General features: G+C 35.6%; 1 protein-coding gene across 2 annotated transcripts in view; it reads left to right on the top strand.

The window, feature by feature from the left end:
- EIF4E3 (eukaryotic translation initiation factor 4E family member 3) overlaps positions 1 to 21,897 on the top strand; it is a 50,101-nt gene extending 28,204 nt beyond the window's left edge. The window contains exons 3-7 of one of the 2 annotated variants that reach the window (XM_043977184.1): positions 3,962 to 4,056; positions 6,253 to 6,313; positions 11,082 to 11,148; positions 16,006 to 16,161; positions 20,710 to 20,906. In XM_043977184.1, coding sequence (XP_043833119.1) covers positions 3,962 to 4,056; positions 6,253 to 6,313; positions 11,082 to 11,148; positions 16,006 to 16,161; positions 20,710 to 20,756 — 426 coding nt within the window. In that variant the 3' untranslated portion in view covers positions 20,757 to 20,906. Of the gene's footprint in view, positions 1 to 3,961; positions 4,057 to 6,252; positions 6,314 to 11,081; positions 11,149 to 16,005; positions 16,162 to 20,709 lie in introns of both variants that reach the window. The other variant, XM_043977185.1, reaches the window with a different exon arrangement.
- Positions 21,898 to 22,141: the final 244 nt, after the last annotated feature.

Consider the following 22,141-nt stretch of genomic DNA (forward strand, 5'->3'; position numbering starts at 1 on the left):
ATTCCTCCATCTGTATGACGGCCCTTTAAAGACTTAGATACTTACCATGTCTTCCTCTGGGCTAACCACATCCCATTCCTCCAGTGTATCCTCATGTAGCATGAGCTGTAGTCCTTTTGCCATCATGGTTATTTACTCCTGAATGTGTTCCTGCTTGCCAATGACCTTCCCAAAATGTGCATCCCAGAACTTGCAATCAATTAACAAATATTCATTATACTTACTATCCCAACATTGTGCTATGCATTGGGCATACAAAATACTACAGCTATAAACTGACCAAGGCAGAGTACAGAGGCAGAACTCCTCCCTTGTTCTGTTTTGGTTCAGCCTAAGATGAGAGTTTTCTTTTGGGGATGTGTGTGTGTGCACTTGCACATATGCCATATCACTTTGTGGACTTTTATTGAATGAAAATGCTTTTCTGTTCATATTTAGATTTTCACAAAACTCCCAGATTGTTTAAGTGGAAGTTGATTTTTTGAACAAAATATAGGACTTTACATTTATCTTCATTACATTTGATCCTACAGGATTCAGTCTTATTGGGTGTTAGCTTATAAACATCTTTTGGAGATTTGGACTTCGGTCTAAGGCATTAGCTGTTTTTCTCAACAACCTGCCCTCTGTAAATTTTATAATTATGCCATCTTTGCCTTCATCTAATTAACTGGAAAAATATAGAAAATAAAATGAGATAGTGAATATAAACCATCTCGTAAATTATAAAGTGCTTATTAGATGTCAGCTATGATTTTGATCTTTTAACATTAGTAATAATAAGACCATCTTTCAATGTACGTTGACATAGAACAAATAATAAGCCATCTATGTAAACAAAGGTACTGAACTAATTTGTTATTTTACAAGCCAAATAGAATTATTTTAGATGTAAATACTATTTGAAAACTATTTGCAAGGATGTATTTATACCTTTTTTGTTTTCTGAATCCTCAGCAGAAACTTTAATGTTGTAGAAAATGTGAACCATGTCTCATTAAGTTTTCAACTTTACAGTGTCTTGAGTGTGGCAGTAAAATACATTCCCCCCAAATTAAATAATATTGCTTCCTTCAGCTTTTCACTGCCTTTCAGGCTTATCAAAAAATTCTAAATATTAGAGGGAGTTTATAATGTATGTAGAGGAAGCAGCTTGATAATCTTTAGTCCCCTTCGAGGTTCAGCTTAAAACCATACCTTCGAGAAGCTTTCCATGTTTTCTCCATTTTTAATGTCCCCTTCTATCCCATTGCTTTGAATTTATTTTGTACATATCTTTTATTTGTTTATCTGTGAACATATTTAAACTCTTTGAGAGGAGGGATCATCATTTCCCTTTAGTTTTTATATCCCCACTGCCCACCTAGCACATAGCAGGCACTTAATAAATGCTTTTTGATTAATTGATTGAATGATTTATTGCAACTGTACTTTTAAATGAAAGTATTTCAATGGATTAGATATTTTTCCATTATTTTTGTGCCCACACTGAAGCATTTAAATATTTCAGATATGTTAAGTAAGAGTTAAGTCTTCAGCTATGTCATCCTGGGCTGTAATCTCCACCTGTCACAGCTGCCAAGAGTAAAGAATTTTATCATTTTTATATGCAAGAAGATTGAGGGCTGATGAGAGAAATTAGTGTGGAGGTGGTTCTCTTTCCTTCAGAACCTAAAATTCATTTTATTTTATGTTTTTCTAGATGTTCGAAGACTTAGGTTCTAAAGCACTTATGCCTTAGGTGTCTGTCAGTATAATTTATTTTGGCTAGGTTTAATTTTTTTTTCTGTGTTCCTCATTTTGTTGTGTCTGTTGGTAGCATTCTTCATTCGAAGTCATTTTGCTCCTAAAATGTATTGTATTATAGAGCAAAGAGATTCAACCAAATATCAGTACATGGTCCAGTTTGGAGATAATGTGGGAAAGAGACAAAATAATGATTTTTCATATTTTTAATATAGTCTCTACTCTTTATTTTTATTATAGTTGTTTTTGTTTATGTATTATTATTATTAGATAGCATAACAATTACAGTGCTAGGAGTCAGGAAGAAGTGAGTTAAAAATCCTCCTTCTGACATGTGACCGTGGGTCAATCATTTAACTTTGCTGAGTCTCATTTTCCTCATTTATAAAAGGCAGATGATAACACCTCTTGTACCTCATAGGATTATTTGAAGCTCAAAAGAAATAATGTGCATGTAAACTCATTTGGAATTCTTAAAGTGACATATAAATATTTGTGGGTTTTGTCATTCTTATAAGCATCCCACAAAACACTCAATAACAGAAAAATCGCCCATGGTGAATACTCAGTGAATATTTGTTGTGAACAAAGGACACCTAGAGGGGTTTTTCTGGCTTTAAAGAGCATGTCTGGATGAGGTGCTTACTAAGTGACTGCCCTTTGGCCATATATCTTGAAATGTGGCCTGCTTGATGAATGTAGGGAAAAGTAGGAACACTTTTTTTCACATAATGATTATGCTTTCACATGCCCCATGAAGTAGAATTGGCATTTGATTCAGTTACCCATCAGATCATGTTCATTTCTTGCTCCATCCCTCAGTCCATACCTGTAGACAGGTCACTTTAAGCCAAGGGATTCTTAAATTGGGGTCAATTAATTTTTTTAAAAAATAGTTTGGTAACAGTATTTCAGTATATTTGGCTTTTGCTTGGTGTGGTAGTACACAGTTGCAATCCCGTCCTAATGGGGAAGCCTTGAATGGTGGATCACTTGAGTTCAGGAATTCTCAGCTGCAGTAGGCTGAGCTAACTGACTATATGTCTCCACTGAATCTGTCACTACTATGGTGAGTCTCCCACTAGGCTGACTACAGAAAAAGGAACTGGCCCAGGTTGTAAATAGCAAGGCAAACATTCCAGGCTGAGGAGCAATGGAATCAGAACCAAGAGTGGCCACTAAACTTCCAACCTAGAGGAGATAAGGAGATCTAGTCTTAAAACGGCAACGATAACAACAACATTATATGTACACGTACATATACAAATATATACATGTATAGATACACATATATACATACAGGTATTATGAAGAGAAACAATATATATTAACATATATTAATACACAATATATTCTATATGATTATATCTAATGAATTCATGTATGATATTTTATGGATTATATTATATATAGCCAATTATACATATTATATATTTGGTTTCCTTTGTCTTCCTATTATTTTACTCAATGCATTTTAAAATGTTATTGTTAAAAATGTTTCATAGGCTTCACTAGACTGTCAAAAGTGCCCATGACACAAAGAAGTAAGAAACATGATTTATACATTTTTAGCCTCAGTTTCCTCATTTGTTAAATGGGAATGACAATAGATGTTCTATCCATTTCACAGAGTTATTATGATGACCAAATGAGATAATCCATGAGAAAGTGTTTTGTAAACTGTAAAGTATTATGTGAAGATTATTGCATAATTTTTTGTGGCTGTCTAAGTATTATTCTCCCCTTCTCTCTATCATCTAGTAGAGAAAGGAGAGGGCCAGAGAATAAGGTAACCTCCTCTCTTTCTGTCTCTCCATTTATTTATAGGACTCCTTTGTGCCAGAGTAGAAAACTGAACCATTATTTTAAAGAAAATAATTGGAAATCATCAATGATGTCAGAAAAAAATCATTACATACAAATCACTTCCTAGTTGTATATGATTTCATGTTGCATGAGAATATTTGCTCAGTAACCATAGAACTCTGAAGCACAGAAGTTGGCATGGTTTTAGCAAGTAAAATTCTCTATCATTATAAATGTTAATGTTCCTAGTGGAAAGTTGAAAGTGATAATGAGAAAAAATCTATTTTTAATAGCTATAACTTAATGAGAATCATATTTTCCTGCATGTGTTAATTTTGATGATTTAGTAGCATGTAAGTTAAATGAAAAAGATCTGAATTAAACTAAAATATGTTGTTTTCTTTCCAAGATATTCTGGAGTGTGTACAATAATATTCCTCCCGTGACTAACCTGCCTCTAAGATGTAGTTATCATTTAATGAGGGGAGAGAGACGACCACTCTGGTAAGTAACTCTCATGTAATTTCAGATTAAAAGTGGAAAGGAAACCACAGGGAAGCAAATAGATTTATATTGACTTGGAATATAACCATGACTCTCTACCACTTAAGTCTGAAAATATATTTTTTATGAGTTAGTAGTGAAAGAAAAACATGCCCACCTAGGTCATTTAAGGCCTTCAGATAACATGGGAGTTTTCAGCCTTTTCTCCTCAGTGTTTTCTTTCATTTGTTGAGAATAAAAAACAAATATCCATATGAAGCTCTTACATTTTTAGAGTCTTATGGTTCTTAACCTAGGATCTATAAACTTGCTATTGCAATACTGATAACTGTATTTTAATATAATTAGTTTTATTTATAAACATTTTATTTTATGTATTTAAAAATATCATTGTAAGATTGGTTCCATAGTCCTCACCAGATTGCTCATGATCTATAACAGAGAAAAGGTCAAGAAGACAGTTTGGATTAGACATTATCAATGGACTAAAGGAACTTTTGGTCTCATGGAGAAATGAGGTAGCATTTATATTTTAAAATAAAAAATTGACGTCATATGAACTTAAAATATCACAAAGAATAATATGGATTTCGGGGCAGCTAGATGGTGCAGTGGATAGAGCACCAACCCTGGTTTCAGGAGGACCTGAGTTCAAATCCGGCTTCAGATACTTGACACTTACTAGCTGTGTGACCCTGGGCAAGTCACTTAACCCCAATTGCCTTACAAAAATAATAAAAACAAACAAACAAAAAAAGAATAATACAGATATTATGTGGGATTACTAATGTTATCTGAGAGAAGGAACAATGAGGGCTCATAGATTTAGATCTGGGAGGGTCCTCATTGATTATCAAGGGTCCTCTCCCATCCCCTGCCATTTTTTTTTTGTGGGGCAGTGGGTGTTAAGTGACTTGCCCAGGGTCACACAGCTAGTAAGTGTCAAGTGTCTGAGGGTGGATTTCAACTCAGGTCCCCCTGAATTCTGGGCTGGTAATTTTAACCACTGCACCACCTAGCTGGCCCCTCCCCTGCCATTTTAAAGATAAGAAAACTGAGACCTGGAACAGTTCCTCAAAGTCACACAGGGAGTAATTGTCAAAGTCAGACCTCAAACGCAGGCCCTCAGGTTCCAAATCTGGCAGTTTCCAATGTGCCCCCCATCTTCTTTTTATTTTTACTACCAGTCTCTCATACAGCCCAATGTTTTTTTTCCATCCACTACCACCTTTAGGATCATATACTAAGACCTCCTGTCAGCCTCTTTGTCCTTAATGGTAGCAGGATTTTTCTCATTCTAAATTCAGGAAGTATTTATTAAACACCTGCTGCCTTCCAGCACTGTGCTACAAGCTGGGAATCCAAAGGCAGAAAAATTAGAGTCTATGATCCTTTCTCTTTTCTCTTCCTTCCATCTATTCCAGGGGTCATTAATCTCTTTTTGTGTCTGTGAATCCCTTGGCAGAATGCTGTTGTTGTTTTTTTAAGTACATAAAATAAAATGCATAGGATTACAAAAGAAAACAATTGTATTTAAATTCAATTACCAAACTATTAAAAACAACACCTGTGGATCTGAGGTTGAGAAAACCCCTGGTCTTATTCCCATCAATTTCTCTTGCTCTTGGAGAAGGTGAAATAAAGGTTTGAAGGGAAGATTCTTTTGTTTTCTTTGCCAAGACCATTAAAGTCCATTGCTATTTTTATTTTGGCCTTTAGCCTGTCATCTCCACTAAAGTAAAATTCAATAACTACATTGTTAAATTAAACTTAAACTTTAAAAATAAAAATTTAAATAAAATAAATCAAGTGTTATCTCTATATATCTCTATCTATCTATCTATATGACAAATTTGTGGTATCATATGGAGTCTTTTTGTGGTTCATTAAATATTGGAATGTTTGATGATTGTTAAGTTCATAATAAAAAAAGAAAAATTTAAAAAGTCATCCTTGGATGTTTCCTTTTGGTGGGAAGGGCTGTGATGGGCATAAGTGGAGAGAATGGAGAGAGCAGAGGAGCATGCGTGCTGAAAAAATCACAGATAATTTGATGCAATGAAGCATGCATATGTGCACACATATACACATTCATATACATAAATATATAGATGTATATGTGCATACACACCCCTTACACATATACTCACTTAATCTCTGTATACACTTTTTCAACCTTTTTTGTCTTCAACTTAGGGAAGAAGAAAGCAACGCAAAGGGTGGTGTGTGGAAAATGAAAGTCCCCAAGGAAAGCACGGTATGTTTGTACCAGACCCTTTCTGGAAATGACTCAGCTGGGCCTTTGTTTATTGTGTTAGCAGACAGATTTGTGCTTTCTTTCCAGAGTCGGGTAGCCTGGTTGACTTGGAGTAGGATGTAATGATGAAAAACCTTGAGTTATTCTCTTAGCCCTTTCTCTGCCCAACTCTCCCACCTTGGGAAATCATTTCTCTTCCTCTATAAAGTAGCAATAGTAATGCTGACTTATGAAACAGCTTGCAAATCGCAAGGCTGGGCAGCCTGGCATAAAAGGGAATTATTGCTAAGAAAATTATTTCTCTCACTTTTTGCGAGTTCCTATATTTTATTTAACTGGCAATATTAAGATGGTTTTACTCCTGGGTTGGCCAAGATTATACTAAATTCCAGCTTATCATTGGAGCCTAAAGACCCTAACCAATGGTTTTTTTGAAAGGGTGGCTAGCTTCAAAGACTGATAATAACTCCAAAGAACACTTCTTTTACATAGTGATTTTATTTTCATATGCCCCTATAAAGTAGAATTGTGTTTTGATTGAGTTGACCAACAGAGAGTTAATATTCAAATCTTAACTCCATCACTCAGTCCATGACCTTCTTAGGTCACTTTAAACCAAGAGATTTTTAACTTGAGGTCAGTGAACTTTTTTTTTTAAAAAGTTTGATAACTGTATTTCAGTATAATTTGTTTCTACTCCATATGATAGAGCACACTTGTGATCCCTTCCTAATGGGAAAGTCTTGATCACTTGTGTTCAGGAATTCTCAGCTGTAGTAGGCTAAGCTGACTAGGTGTCTGTGCTAAATCTGGCAACTCTACAGAGAGCATGCAAGACTGGGGAGCCACCAGGCTGCCTACAGAAAGGTTAACTGGCCTCACCTCAGGATGCTGATCAGATATAAGGCATGAAATATTGCTATGTAGGGGTCCCAAGGCAATGTTAGACCTCTGATGGCCAGGAACCTCCCTGTATCAAGTAAGGTAGAGGTGACACCTAAGAGATGTGGAGTTGTTTGCTATGGTGGGGACATTCCAAAGCATGACCATAGATGTCCACAACAGACTCCATGAGGATTAAAAAGAAGCATCTCCACATGGACCCTTATTCATTATATTGGATGGAAATAAACATTAAAATGTTACCTTAACACTTAGCAAACCAAAAACAGCCCTCGATAAGAGATAAAAGGAATAATACTACACCGTCTCACCTTTCCATTGTTTCTTTCATGTATGTGTGCTCAAAAGAACTGAAAACCCTCCAGGGACCCATATGTCTGGGCTGTACAGAACCAGATTTATTTGTTAAAGGTGCAAACTATTAGTCAAGATACATTCTTCCAAGTTTTGACTGTTACTTGGCATATGTATTAAAAAGAAAAAAATGTTAGGGAAGCAAATAACAAACTACATAAGGCTTAGTAAGCAGAGAGAGAAGACAGGGGGAGAAGGGAAGGAGGGAGAGAGGGAAAGAGAATGGAGGGAGGGAGAGAAATTTATTTTTCAAGTTTAATTTTTTATTTACTCAAACTTATTAGTAATTGAGTTTTAAAAGAAACTCTGATGTCAACCTCATTTTAAAGGAATTTCTAGTCATTCCTTACCATTATTCTGAAATACTCAGCAATGTTAAATATATACAAAATCATAAGTCTGTTTATGATTTGTTTTTTAAAAGCAGGCATTGACTTGAACAGTATTAACAAATGTCCTGTTTGCTGCTGCTTCCCCTTTTTGATTATTCTTCTGTGGATCCTGTGGATTGTGTTAATGTTGTTTAAATTGTTGTTGCTACTGTATCAGTTGTTCTGATTCAGCTTTCTTCACCCTGTGTTCCTTGAACATCTTCCCATATTTCCTTATAGTCTTTCTATTTGCAATTACCTATAGTATAATAGTACTCCATTGTGGTCATAGTCCAGTTTTTCTACCACTACCTAATCATGGTCAGATTATTTGGATTTATTTTTGCTATTATATACAAAGCTGCAGTTGGGGGAGGGGGGAGGGGGGGAGGTTGTGTGTTTGTGGGTTGGTTTTTTTGGTGGGAGGGGTTTGGATGGGCTTTCCCTCTCTCTCCTCCCAACCGTCCATTCGGTAACGTTTGTAGAGTATGCATAATGACTTTAGCATACTAGATTTTGAGCTAGAAGACACCTCAATCATCAAGTTAATTTCTCTCACCCAGTTAACAGGTAGCTGAGCCCATATTTGAACCTGGTCCTTTGACTTCAGATCCACATTTATTCTGCTGACCGACACGTATAATCTTAATAGCAGAATCACCAAGTTTCTTCTTTTTAGAGGGCACAGTTGACAAGTCACCGACAATAATGATTTTTCTTTCATAATTATACCAGTGCCTTTCCTCCAAGTAGCCAAGACCTTCCACAATTCTTAATTAACAAGTAGTAGCATTGCACTCAATTTCCCTTGAAGGCAAGAGCAGCAGAAGCTATGAAATCAAAAAGACGATTAATTTTCACTGATCTTAACTTCTCCCTTCTTAATCAATAGTGCATTGTAGAGTCACTACGGAGAGACAAATTAGAAAAAGAGCAAAAGGTCTCCCCCTCCAAAAAACAAAGAAAGAATCCTTGGTAGCAAATAAAGGAGAATGAGAGCAGGAGAGAACAGGGTGAAAAAAAGGACATAAACTACAGAGAGAACACAGAAGGAACTTGAGTGAAAGGAAACAGATTTGGCAATGGCATCATCCCAGAGGGATTTAGATTCAACTAGACTTGCTAGACTGATGCCAAGGTCTCTCTCTCTCTTCTGCCGCAAGAGGCACAGTTATGACACTACAACGCCCATGTATCAAGAAACATAGTGAAATACCCTTCAGGTAATTCACAAAGATGCCTTTCAGTCCAGTGATAATTTACAAAATGGAATCTAATTTAAAATTTTAAATATCTCATGAAGCCGCATGAAACCCTCTGCTTAGCATTTAAAGCCCTTCACATCCTGGCCCGATTGTACCTTTCCAGTCTTCTTAAACTTTATTCCCCTCTATGCACTGTGATCCAGCTTCATTGTTCTATGGTTGTTCTTCATACAAGCTACTCCATTTCCTGACTCCATGCATTTTCCGTGGCTATCTCCCATGCTAGAATGCTTTCCCTTTTTGCTTCTAACTCCTAGCTTCCCTGGCTTTTGTCAAGACTCATATCATGTCTTATCTTTTTTCAGATCTTATTTCTCCTTCACCCTTTCCCCCAACCCCGAGAAGATACCTTTACTCTGAAATTACTTTCCATTTACATTGTATACACCTTATAGTTATGGTTATTTGTATGTTGACACCCTCCCCCATTAGAATGACTGCTTCTTAAGAATTGGGAGCATGTGGTTTTTTTCTCCCTTTCTTTGTATCCTCAGCACTTAGCACAGTACCTGGAATATAGTAAATACTTAATAAATGATTTTTAACTGACTGTCTGAATGATTGAGTCTTCATTACTAAAAATTAAGCCCAGTTGATTAACTTTGAAAATCAATACAAAAAGTTTACCAGCTAGCTCACAGAAAAATTTTAGCTTTCACCTCAGCAATAACTTATTTACTTCTGCATCGTTTCAAGAATATAACAACTATGACAAAGGACACAAAAACAGTTAAAATAATTCCCTCTGTTCTTTTGGGGTCTTTTGTGTAGTTTAAATGTTTTTTAACATTTTGGAAAATTGTCCAGTGCAAGAAAATCCTTGCAGTTTCACAGACCTAAAATGCGTGAGCCTAATTTTTTTCTATCATAGCAATGTTTGGATACTATTTAAATTAACCCAGCAATGAAATTATTTGCATAGATGAAAGATGTATGTTTGGGGGATCTTTTATTTGAGCAAGAACAAAAAATTTCGAATACACACACATATATACAAATATATGTATGTGTGCATATATATGTATATATATGTGCACACATATGTATTTATACATCTAGACACATTCTGGCTAATGAAAAGGGAAATTTAATATGTCCTAATCTCTTATGAGTGTCACTGACTTTAGGGTGTTGGGTTTTTTTTTAGTTGTTCTGAACATCACCAATGCCTGTACTAGAAATTTTTTTTTAATTCTTCAGATCTCTTTGCCTCAGTTTACAATAGCTCACCATGACTTTCCCTGTTAAAAAAAATTGTCTGTGTTATATAATAATCTCCTCTAGGCTCTCTGCTCTCCAATTCTCCATACAGCTGTCAAAGTAATCTCTCCAGGGCACAGATCTAATCACATGATTCCTCTGATCAAAAACATTCAGTGTTGTTTTCCCTATTGCCTACTGAACAAAATAAAAATTCCTTAGCTTGGCATTCAAAGCTTCTACTACTCCTTCTTGAACTCAAATCAATCTATCAGTCAAAAAGCATATATAAAACATTTACTTTGTGCCAGGTACTGTATTAGTCAGTGGGTTTATAAAGACAAAAATTAAATTGCCCCTGCCTCAAGTAGCTTAACTTACTCATTGCTCTCATATCTTTTCGTCCTCTCTCCCACCTTTATGTCTTTGCACATGTCATCTCAGTTGTTGGCTCCCAAGGATAGGAAGAGTTTCTTGCTTCATCATTGTATCCTTAGTGACCTTTCCCAGCAAAGGGAGGGACTTAATAAATGTTTGTTGAGTTGTATAATTGTTAAAGGTTTTTGCCCATCCGATTTGGGGATGTATGAATTTTCCAAGTGAGCTTGAAAAACTGACTGAGGTCCTGAAAATCATTCTCTGAAATTGTGTGTATGTATTTCTTTTCCATGTTAGCCCACAGTTTGGAAAGAGTTGTTGTTAGCAACTATCGGGGAACAGTTTACAGATTGTTCTACAGCAGGTAAAACCAAAAAAATCATGGCTCAAACTGCATGTGGGTACCTAGTGCTTGGCTTTTGTGTTTGTTCCTTGGCAGAAGGTTTTTTTTTTCCTTGTGGCTTTTTAACATGGTGTTGTTTAGCAGCTGTTTATGTTGTTACTATGTAGTTGGCTTAGTTTTGTTTTGTTTTGTTTTGCATGTGACCAGTGTTTTTTAGTACCATCTTTTTTGTAGTCTAATAAAAGGTCAGAAGTTAAAGAGAAAAAAAATTTTTTTAGTCTTTTAACTCTTATGTGTCCTAATTCTGGAGCTTCCTATAGATATTCTATTGCTTTCTTTGGGCTGCCTGGCTGCCTCAGCAGTTGAACAGTTAAGTAAGATTTTAATCAGATTGGTGGTTAACCATCCAGTTTTTTCATAAAATGTAATAATGAATCTCTTTCATACTGCACAATTAGGAAATAACCAGAAACCTAAGCAGTAAGCATATATGAAGAAACTCTGTCAGATATCAAACTATAAAAAGCCTGACAGGTAAAATCTATACATATATTTAGAATCAATATCTGTCTCAGATTATAAAATATAGCACTTGATGATTTGTTTCATTTCAATTATTTATTTCCTAGTTTTTAAAAAAAGTTAGCCATAGTGATTTGTCTGCAATCCGTAGAAGAGAGAAAGTTAGAAAATACTGAGCTATTAACCTGAATAAAATTGTTTTCACTTTCCTTGTCTCAATTTTTTTTTTTGAATGGGAAAGTGAAAAACAAGAACCAGTGGTATCCCCTGAAGTGTGTGAGAAGGTGGGCCCATTCTGTTAGGTCTTTCAAATGCCCCCTTTTCCCCTTTCGCCCTCTTGTATTGTCCTGGAGAAGCAGTAGAAAACTTATTTCCAAGCCACAAATGAGGCTGCAGAGTGAGCAGGGCTAACCCTCAACTTCTCTCTCTGTGCTGCCTTGCACATATCCCATCTGGCCCAACCTCGATTGTTCCCTAGGTGATGAGAAGCTCAGGGCCTCCTGAACCTTGCTACCCCATTTTAAAAATATTGAATGGATTTCCCAAAGTCCTGAAGGACGACTGATCATTATTCAACTAAGCACATTAAAAAGGAGAGCATTTAAGTTCGTGTTGATTCCTCTTTGGGTATCTCATTCAGACAGATTCTGGGTAAGTGTAAATCACCTACTGTTTCTCCCTATTTGGCCTTTAAATAAAGCACAACTCTCTTGAAAATTTCTTTTAATAGTGTGAAGATCTTGTGGGTTTTACAGAGCATTCCCTCAAAAAGGGAAATAGAAACCACCCATGTCTAAGCTGTTTGTAGCTACAACTAAATAAATGACTAAGGTCATTCTTAGGTTCTTTCTTTTTATTCTATTGCTTCCCTTACCTCTTATACTTCAACTTAGGTAGTTTAGTTATGAGTTGGGTTAAAATGAAATAATTGGCTTAACAGTGAAGAATCTTTCTGCATTAGCAGGGAATAGTAACTTGGCTAAATGTTGCTAAAATATGACTCGTGTAATTACAAACATGTGATTCCCTTTGAGAGGCAGTTTTCTGAAAGAATTATTTCTGTTTCAGGTACTAGGAAAGATGAACTAAGTAAAAATAGCTGACCAGCTTGGGTAAATAATATCTATGGTTACGCAACTGTCTCAGGAAATAACACACATTTAATAGGGTCATGTTCATGCTGGCTAATTCCATGTATGAATATAATGTGGGTTTGCTGGATAGCCAGAAGTGTCCTTCCATATAATTTCCTTTCTACTTAATGTATACTTTTGCTGCCCACATCTTAAATTCATGGAAGTTATGTGCTAGGCAAGTAAGTCTCTCTCTCTCTCTCTCTCTCTCTCTCTCTCTCTCTCTCTCTCTCTCTCTCTCTCTCTCTCTCTCTCTCTCCCTCCTTTCCTCTCCCTTTCCCTCTTACTCACTCTCTCCCTGTCTCTCCTTCTCTCCCTCCTTCTCCTTCTCTTCTCCTCCCCCATGATAGATAGATAATGTGTGTATATATCATATGTGTATATATGTAATATATTCTCTAGATATGTATTTTTCTCCAGACAGTTAAATTTAACTACAAGCTAAAAAACTGTCAGTGCATTATTTCTGGTTTTTAACAAAGTCAGAACAGTTTACATAAACAATTTCATCTATTGTGAAAAAATGTATTATTAAAATTACTTGAAAAGAAGATTGTTCATCCCTTAAGGTAATAGTTGACTTACTATTACTCCTGGATAAAAAAACAAAAACAAATATTGTCTCTAAATAGAAGTTGTTACAATAGAAGAATCTCAGAGCTGAAAGAGCCTCAGAATCCATCTAATCTAGGCTAAGGTTTCTTTACTGTTTTTTTTTAAAATCACCTTTGGCATTCTGGCGAAGTCTATGCATACCTTCTCAGAGTCTTTTCAATGCATGAAATAAAATATATAGGATTACAAAGTAAGCCTATTGACATATATTTTTCTATTGAAATAAATTGACCTACTTTTTCCTCCTATCATCCATCTATCTATCATCTATCTATCTATTTAAATTATCAAATAACTTGAAATCTATTCATGGATTCCAGGTTTAAAAAAAATCCTGGGGGCAGCTAGGTGGCACAGTGGATAGAGCACCAGCCCTGGAGTCAGGAGGACCTGAGTTCAAATCCGGCCTCAGACACTTGACACTTACTAGCTGTGTGACCTTAGGCAAGTCACTTAACCCTCATTGCCCAACCAAAAAAAAAAAAAAACCCTGATTTAGATCAACCTGTATCCTACAAAATTCTCAACACATCATAAAGTGGTAAATCTGGAAGGTACTTTATTTTTTTGTTTGTTTTTTTTTGTGGGGCATTGAGGGTTAAGTGACCTGCCCAGGGTAACACAGCTAGTAAGTGTCAAGTGTCTGAGACCGGATCTTAACTCAGGTCCTCCTGAATTAAGGGCTTTATCTACCTAGCTGCCCCATGGAAGGGACTTTAGAGATTATTGAGTCCACCCCCCTCATTTTTTTTCACATGAAAACACTGGGGCTAGGGAAATGGAGTGCTTTTTGCCACTTAATACAGTATCTGACATATAACAAGTTCTTAATAAATGCTTTTTTTTCCTTCCTCCTCCCCAAGGTCATATAGCTAGGAGACTGAAGTAAAACTAGAATTGGTTTTTTAGCCCCAAGCTCAGTTTTCTTCCTGTTATAACAAGTCTCTTTGTGTCCATATGTGAAGCACCTCTTATAAGGCTCAAGTTATTTTTTATTAAATAACACAATATAGTGAATTTTTAAAAGGAAATTTAAGAATAAGACTCACCATGATTTAAATTTTGTCTGATTATACAAATGAATTTAATTTCCAAAAAAAGCAGGATAAAGTTACTCACGGTTAACATTTGAAGAACAAATCAGGCAAGATAATGTATGACTTCATTTTCTAAATTTGTTGATGCTTGTGCATTTCACTTTACTAACTGAATGTCAAGTTTTGTGATGCTGTTTACAGCACAACCTATTTGTCTTACTGTAATGAAAGTATGAAACCAGAGATATTATTTGAAACCACAACTGTTGCATTGGAATAGAAATCCTTAAAAGTTCCTTTGAGCTCTTATATGTTGTTTGAATATACAAAAATGGAACAAATGAACATTATAATAATTAAAATAACACCTCATCCATTGTTAGTTGAATTATTCCCTTCAATTATCCATAACACCATCAAGGGGCAGCTAGGTGGCACAATGAATGAAGCACTGGCCCTGAAGTTGGGATATATATTTGTGTGTGTGTGTGTATGTGTGTGTATGTCTCTCTCTCTCTCTCTCTCTCTCTCTCTCTCTCTCTCTCTCTCTCTTGCCACTGAGCTCAATGGCTCTGGAGGAATGAGATGAGGTTGGTGACTTTGCATAGCCATTCCTCACTTAAATCCAATTCATGGCAAGTCATGACATCACCCCAATGTAATGGTCCTCTTCAGGAATGAGGAACAAACAACAACACAGTCAAAGAAGGAAGAGTAAGCAAAAAACGTCCAAGCAGATCATGAGATCATAAATCTAGATCAGGAAAGGACTTGAAAGGTCATCTAGTTAATTCCTGTTTGCCATTTTTCAGTGAGATTAACTGAGGTCACACAGTAAGCATAAGGCATTTTGATTTGAACCCAAATCCCCTTTTGTTAACACTGTCAATGTGTATACCCTTCTTTTCGATACTATTCTAACAAGTTTGATTACCTGTTTTCCCAACCCACAACAGGAAAAAAAAAAGTAAAACATGTCTATGTGGGTAGAAGCTGTTATAAGCAAGCACAGAAACATTGGCAAGAAGGGACAGTTGTCTGACAGTAAAGAAGGTGACAGAATAACTTAAAAGTTGGCACCGGGACTCAGAACTTGTGGAGAAATAGTATATAGTGAAAAAGATGTATACACATCTTCAGAGCTCATGAGCACTTCATTATAGCAATTACTGTCCATAATGATGATCTGCAATCATCAAGAAGTCATTAACTTCAATCTATTCTGTTTAAGATGTCAGGGAAATATGGGATAAATATTAGAAAGGTTTCCACCAAAATTGAGTTTAATAATAATAATTTTTAAAGCTTTGATGCTTAAAACAATATATTTCAATTATTTGGAGCCCCAGAGGCCATGACAGTGCTGCTAAATGAAGTGCTACTATGGAATCACTTGTTTACTAGTTTTTTACTGATGGTGTTTCCAATTAAATTATAATTAATCCTTAGAGTATATTCCTTTTTTGTTTTATCCATAATTTATAGGGTAAATGTTATATTGTGAAGTTTTTTGTAGATTGACTCAAAAGATTAATTCATTTCCCCCTTGATCTGGTCTGTCCTCCATGCAGATGATGATGTAATAGGGGTTAGTGTGAGTGTCCGTGATCGAGAAGACGTTGTTCAAGTCTGGAATGTGAATGCCTCTTTAGCAAGTGAAGCAACAGTCTTAGAAAAGATCTATGAACTCTTGCCACACATATCTTTCAAAGCAGTATTTTATAAACGTAAGTACTTTGGTTCCAATTATCCTTTTCGAGGTCATTCTATAGTTTACCTTTTAAAATAGAAAATATATTGTTAGGAGGGAAAAACAGAATCACTTGAAATTCCTATGTGTTTAAAAAAATAGTCTCCATAATTCCGACCAGATTTTATTCCCCCCTAACTGTATGGGTCAGAAACAAAGATACGTAAAATATTTGTTATTTTTAAAAATTAAGCCTAATCTTATGTATGTCATGCTCAGGAATGATTATATTAGATTCAAGGCAAAAAATTTAAAGGGTATTATATGAGCAGATGGGGGTAGATCTTTAGTCATTCTTCCCTTAAACAAGAATTTATAATATGTAACATCTGTATTATTAGGTGAGGCTAGTTCTAGATGAAAAGATGGTTGTATATTATACTGAAATGCTAATCATTCCTTGTTATTTGTGATTATAAATCCACAAACCGAAAATATATTTATTCACTTACACTGGTAAAATGTTAGCAGCCAGAGTACAACTACATGTGTGAATTGACCCAGAATTTCCATTTGAATTTGTATCCATTGCTTATTTTTAAAGTTATCTCTCTTATAAAGGAAATACCTTTGTACATACTGTTAAACAAGTCTCTGCAAATGCTGGGCTATGGCTTTAATGATGAATTGGAGGTTAGAACTGCCCATTATTTATCCAGTAAGCATTCCATAAGTGCCTAGTATGTATAAGGAACAAACCATTTTGGTTTTTGAAATATTTGAAATGTTTCAAATACACACACTTTCATAACAAATATGTCCTTTCTCCTGCTCTTCTCCCAGTTCCACTGCCAAAAGGTGGGAGGGGCTTAATGATGCCAAGGGATCATTTATGTTTAAAGACTGGCTGGCTGTGATCAAAGATATGGAATAGAACCTTCTGTGGAAATAAGAAGCACAAAAGTCCAACTGTTCAGGTTCTAAAGAGTAAGACTAGCTCACAGCTATAGTTAATATACAATGTGCTGAGTTTCTTCATTTTAAATGAAAATGAGGAACAAAAAGGAGAGGGGCAGAGAAGTAGCCATACAATAGTATTCCTTAGACTTGGAGTTGGGGAATGGTAACTGTGTACACACCCATTTCTACTTTAGAGACTATAAAACTGTATTCTCAAAAAAAAAAAGAAAGAAAGAATTGAAAGTTTACCATTTAAAATGTTACTGCCAATGTTTTTGTTTTCATTCATGATAAACTACTACAACAACATTCTTGAGCTCAGAGTTGTTTTGTTTTTCTTTGTTGAATCTAATAGACTTTTCTTAACCATCAATTTAGAAATCGATTGAACCTTAGAATATGAAGAGATTGATAGTGTGGTATAGAGAGGTAAAGTGAGGTAAAGTGCTAAAGAGTCTTGAGATTTTAGACAAGTCATTTAACTTCCTTGGAATTCAGTTTCTTGTAGAGAGATTTGCATTAAATGATCTCTGAGGTTCTTTTCAATATTCAAATTCTGTGGTGGTTTGGAGTATTCTACTCAATCTAAATTGATCTAGAATCAAAAAAATTTGACTTGTTCACATTCATTAAGTAATTGGATCACGAACTGGTCAGTCTAGTTTTTGGGTGCACTTTAGTGATCTAATAAGAATGACCATGTGGCAATGTGATTTGCTGCTTAGCAACTAATTGTTGTGCTTGCTGAAAAAAACAGAAATGAGTTTATTTTTAGCTAATTTAGTCAAGCTGAATGACCAAACTGAGTGTGGATGCCACTAGAAATCATAACTAATGACAAGTATCATTTCTGAGTAGGAAAAGCGTATTTTAATGGCATATATTAAAATTAAAATATTTCAAATTATACAGATTTTAATTTAGATAAAATTATTATTGTGCTAATGCTGATTAAAACACCAACAATGCTTCTGACTCTCTCTAAGACAGGCATGCATTGCTCAGTAGGATTATACTCTGAGTACTGTATAATTGTTTTGGAAACATAAGAAATTGCCAGAAATTTTGCTCACAGAGTGATGTGACATTGACAAATAGCTTCAGGGTGAACTGAGTAGGGGGTCATTGACTTCATGAATGTAGCTTATTATGATAATGACTTTTGTTCTGGGTTCAAGAACTCAAGAATTGACAGATTCTGAGTGGCATGTTAGAAATCACACACAGAGAAGTGACCTAATACTCATTCAAGTCAACCAGTCAGTTAGATTGGCGGGGGGGGGGGGGGGGGGGGGGGGGGGGGGGCGCGCGGGAATTTATATATATATTTGGCAAGACTGCAGTGTTAAACTGGGTAATATGCTACTTTTGTTTCCAGGTCTAAATATGTTTGTTTGGGTTTTTTTAACCATGGAATTCATGTTAGGCAAAAATCATAGATTGTGCTGAACTCTTTTGAAGAATGAAATGAGAAATCTCTTTATAGAAAGTAGGTGGAACATTTCTAGACTAGCTTTCCATGCAATTTTACATGTCAGTCAATCAACAAGCATTTATTAAGCACCAATTATATGATAGGTTCTGTACTAGACATACTATCTGTATTGTCCATGTGTAATTTTCAGCTAGAATATTTTCCATTACAGTACAGATCTGAGTTGAAACTATTTCATTGGAAGCCCTGACAGGTCTAAGGAAGGATAAAAGAAGAGATGAAAGGAAGGAGAGAGGGAAGGAAGGAAGGAAGAAGGAAGGAAGAAGAAAGGAAGAAAATGGCTAAATAGACAAAGCTGTGCAAAATACTCAGATTTAAAATACAGCAATCATAAAGAACGATAACTATTAACAGTTAACAGAAACCTGGGAAAAGTTGCGTGAAATGATGCCGAACCAAAGGAACAATACAAATAATCAAGACAACGTTAAAATCAATGTGGAGAAGCAATGAAACTAGTCAATTACAAATGTCACTATTTCTGCCATATTCTCAAAGTTAAAGAGTATATATCCCTCCTTGTAGTTAATTGATAAACTGATTTAGGGCAGTGTACTTTACAAAGCAGGATTTTGTTGGTTGGGAAGTAATTTCTGGGTCAAAATGAAATGCATTGATAAAATGTCAAAAAAAAAAAAGTAGGGCAATTTAACTGAATGACAACTGAAATGTTCAAAGTTGGAGATCTATATCTGGGGTTTGTGAGGCTTGAAGCCACCATCAGGAGGATATAGATCTTGGGGCAACTCAAACTTTTCCATGCCATTTTTTCCTTATGGGTGAACTGAGGTTAAGATTAAAATAAATTTTGAGAGAAAAAGAAGTCAGAATTATAGTAGACATGAGAAGATACAATATATATCATATATAAATTGGGAAGGAAAGGGTCGGACTCAACATTTTGCATTGCCAGTTGTGCTCGGTTATGGGCTGATGAAATGTTTTTTAATTTTTCAATTACCAGTTGGCAGTTGACTAATCCATAGTCCTAATTCCTTCAGTTTTCAACTCAGAGCCCACTGTTCTCCAGGAGGCCTTTGCTATCTCCATCCCTGCTAGTGCTTTCCCTCTGAGATTACCTCCTGTTTACATATCTATTATGTACTTAGTTATTTGTATGATGTCTCTCATTAGATTGTAAGTCCCATCAGGGCAAGGACTGTTTCTGCATTTCTTTGTATCCCCTGTGTCTCAAACCTTGCAAGCACTTAATAAATTCTTGTTGACTTAACTCAACTAGTCATCAGAGCCCTAGGCCCTTTTAAGTGTGGATATCCCAAAATATGAGATCCAAAGTCAGTGGCCCTGCCTCTTCACCATAACTTGGCATGACTCCAGAATGTTACTTGAGTAAAAGATAACAAAAAAAATCAAGTTGTCTGACCTTGCCATTTGACTTTGAGTTTAGAATCTGCCTTCTAGGACATAAATTTTCTAACCAGGTAGTTAGCCCAGGAGGAAATGCTGTAAACTCTAGTGGTTTGGTTTTTTTTTTTTATTTTATTTAAGAATGTAAAGCCTGTCATCTTTTCAAGTTATAGAACACAATTGTAGTCATCCCATATCAGACACTGGGTCTAATAAGTAGGAAGAAATCTAAAGATTACCAGTATCATATATTTTTGTTCCTGTAGAGAATGAAGTATAAGAAAACTTCAGTGCAAACATATTAACTTTACAAAATGCCATTTAATTGTATTCTGACTGAGCAACATAGCTATCGTTACTATCACATGTTGTTTTTTTAAGCTTTTTTTGTTTTGTGTTTTAAAACAAGACTGTAGGGTACATTGTCTTAGCTAGGCAGCTTTTCTGATATGTTCCATGTGATACATTTTAATCTGTGGGTCTCACTTAGAGCAACATGTTTTCTTCATCATCCTGTCCAGTCTTAGTTTCTTGGACACAGCAAAAAGAATCAGACAAGCTTTACTATTGTTTCCTTATGCTTTGTTTTTTTTTTTTAATTACGTATCCCAGGAAACAAATATATTAGTGAACAGTTACTGGGCAAGTGGTACTTGAATTGTCACTGTCATTTAGAAAATAAAATAAGATGTTTAGAAGAGGGTTGCCCCATCTTTTGTTTAAAATTTTGTTTTCCTTTTTTCTTTTTTCTTGTCCTTTTAGCCCATGAAGAGCATCATGCTTTTGAAGGTGGACGTGGAAAACATTAATTGCACTCTGTACAGAATTCTTTGTCCTTTGCTGATTGGTTTTGGACACGATCTAAGCAGGACGAAAAGTGGAGAGGAAGACTTGCTGAAGCAAGATGCTGGCCATTTTCAATGTGTTTATAATCCTCTCAGATTGGGCAATTAGTACTCCAACTTGCAGGTGGCAGAGGACTTGTGATGACTTCCAACATGATATTACTTGCTTTGGGCTTTTTCAATTCTTTTTTCTGTTCTTTTCACTCTTGTTGGCTTTCTTCCCCCTCCTCCTCATCTTCTTATTTTCTTTTCAGTCTAATTATTGTTTTATACAGACCTGTCTCCTTGAGGGACAAGGTTCTGGTTTCTCTTGAAAGGGCAAATAGGCACAGCCCTTACAATGCTGCTCTTCCTGATCATGTTGTCCATAGAGGAGACTGGCTTGGGGAACCAGGCATTTTAATTATTTGTCATGAAACATTCCTATCAATAAAGCTTTTACTCATTGTCCTTGTTTCAGGAGAAAGGGAAACTGTACTGCATGTTCTAATGTACAAAGTGATCTGATTTTTGCACTGACAAGAGCACATGCATAGGTTGGGTTGAGGTTTGGGAGTTCGGTTTTGTTTGTTTGTTTTTACACAAAAGGCAAGATAGAGAAATGATTTTTGGCAAATACTATGAGCATGTTTTCATATTGATCCACTCTGGAAATATTTTTAACCAGGACTTCACTTTGGTTTTTTGAAAGCATTACTTAACAGTGGAAGAGAAGGCTTTCACTTCATAGGAAACCTAATGCTTTTTATTTAAAAGGGAGGTGATAATGTAATTGTTGAGAATTAAGTTTGCTGCCTTCTGAATTTGGGGTGTATGTACCTACTTAAGGTTTTCCAAATCAATCCTAACGCATTTTGCTAAATGGATTCTCATTTCCAGCTTGTGTTCTGTGTAGTTTCCCATTATTGACAGTGCTCTAAGGGAGGCAGTTTTTTTCCTCCCTTTTTCATTTAGGAGCAGGAAGTTAATTTTCATTGAATGTGAATATTTACGAAGTTGAACTCTGAGTACATTTCATCCGTATTAATTATTGGAATTGTTGATATCTTTTATTATACTACCAAAGAACTATTGATTTTAGCTGTTTTGTGTTTTTTGTTTGTTTGTTTTTTAAATAGGAAACTGCAGAGTAGAAGCAAATATATGTGCCCCCCTCCCCCCCTTAATGAAATTAGTGTTTTCACTTGGGAATTGTTCATATTGCACTGATATCCATATCTTTATTCTAGGAAGTCTCTGCCTACACCTACCTGGAAAAAGCACAAGACTTTTGGTGTGCTTTTTTTTTCTCTTTTTGTTGTTGTTGTTGTTGTTTCCTTTTTGTTGCTTTATTTCAGGACTGTTAGCAA

Source organism: Dromiciops gliroides, chromosome 1, assembly GCF_019393635.1.
Source record: "Dromiciops gliroides isolate mDroGli1 chromosome 1, mDroGli1.pri, whole genome shotgun sequence".
In the NCBI taxonomy this organism is placed as follows: Eukaryota; Metazoa; Chordata; class Mammalia; order Microbiotheria; family Microbiotheriidae; genus Dromiciops; species Dromiciops gliroides.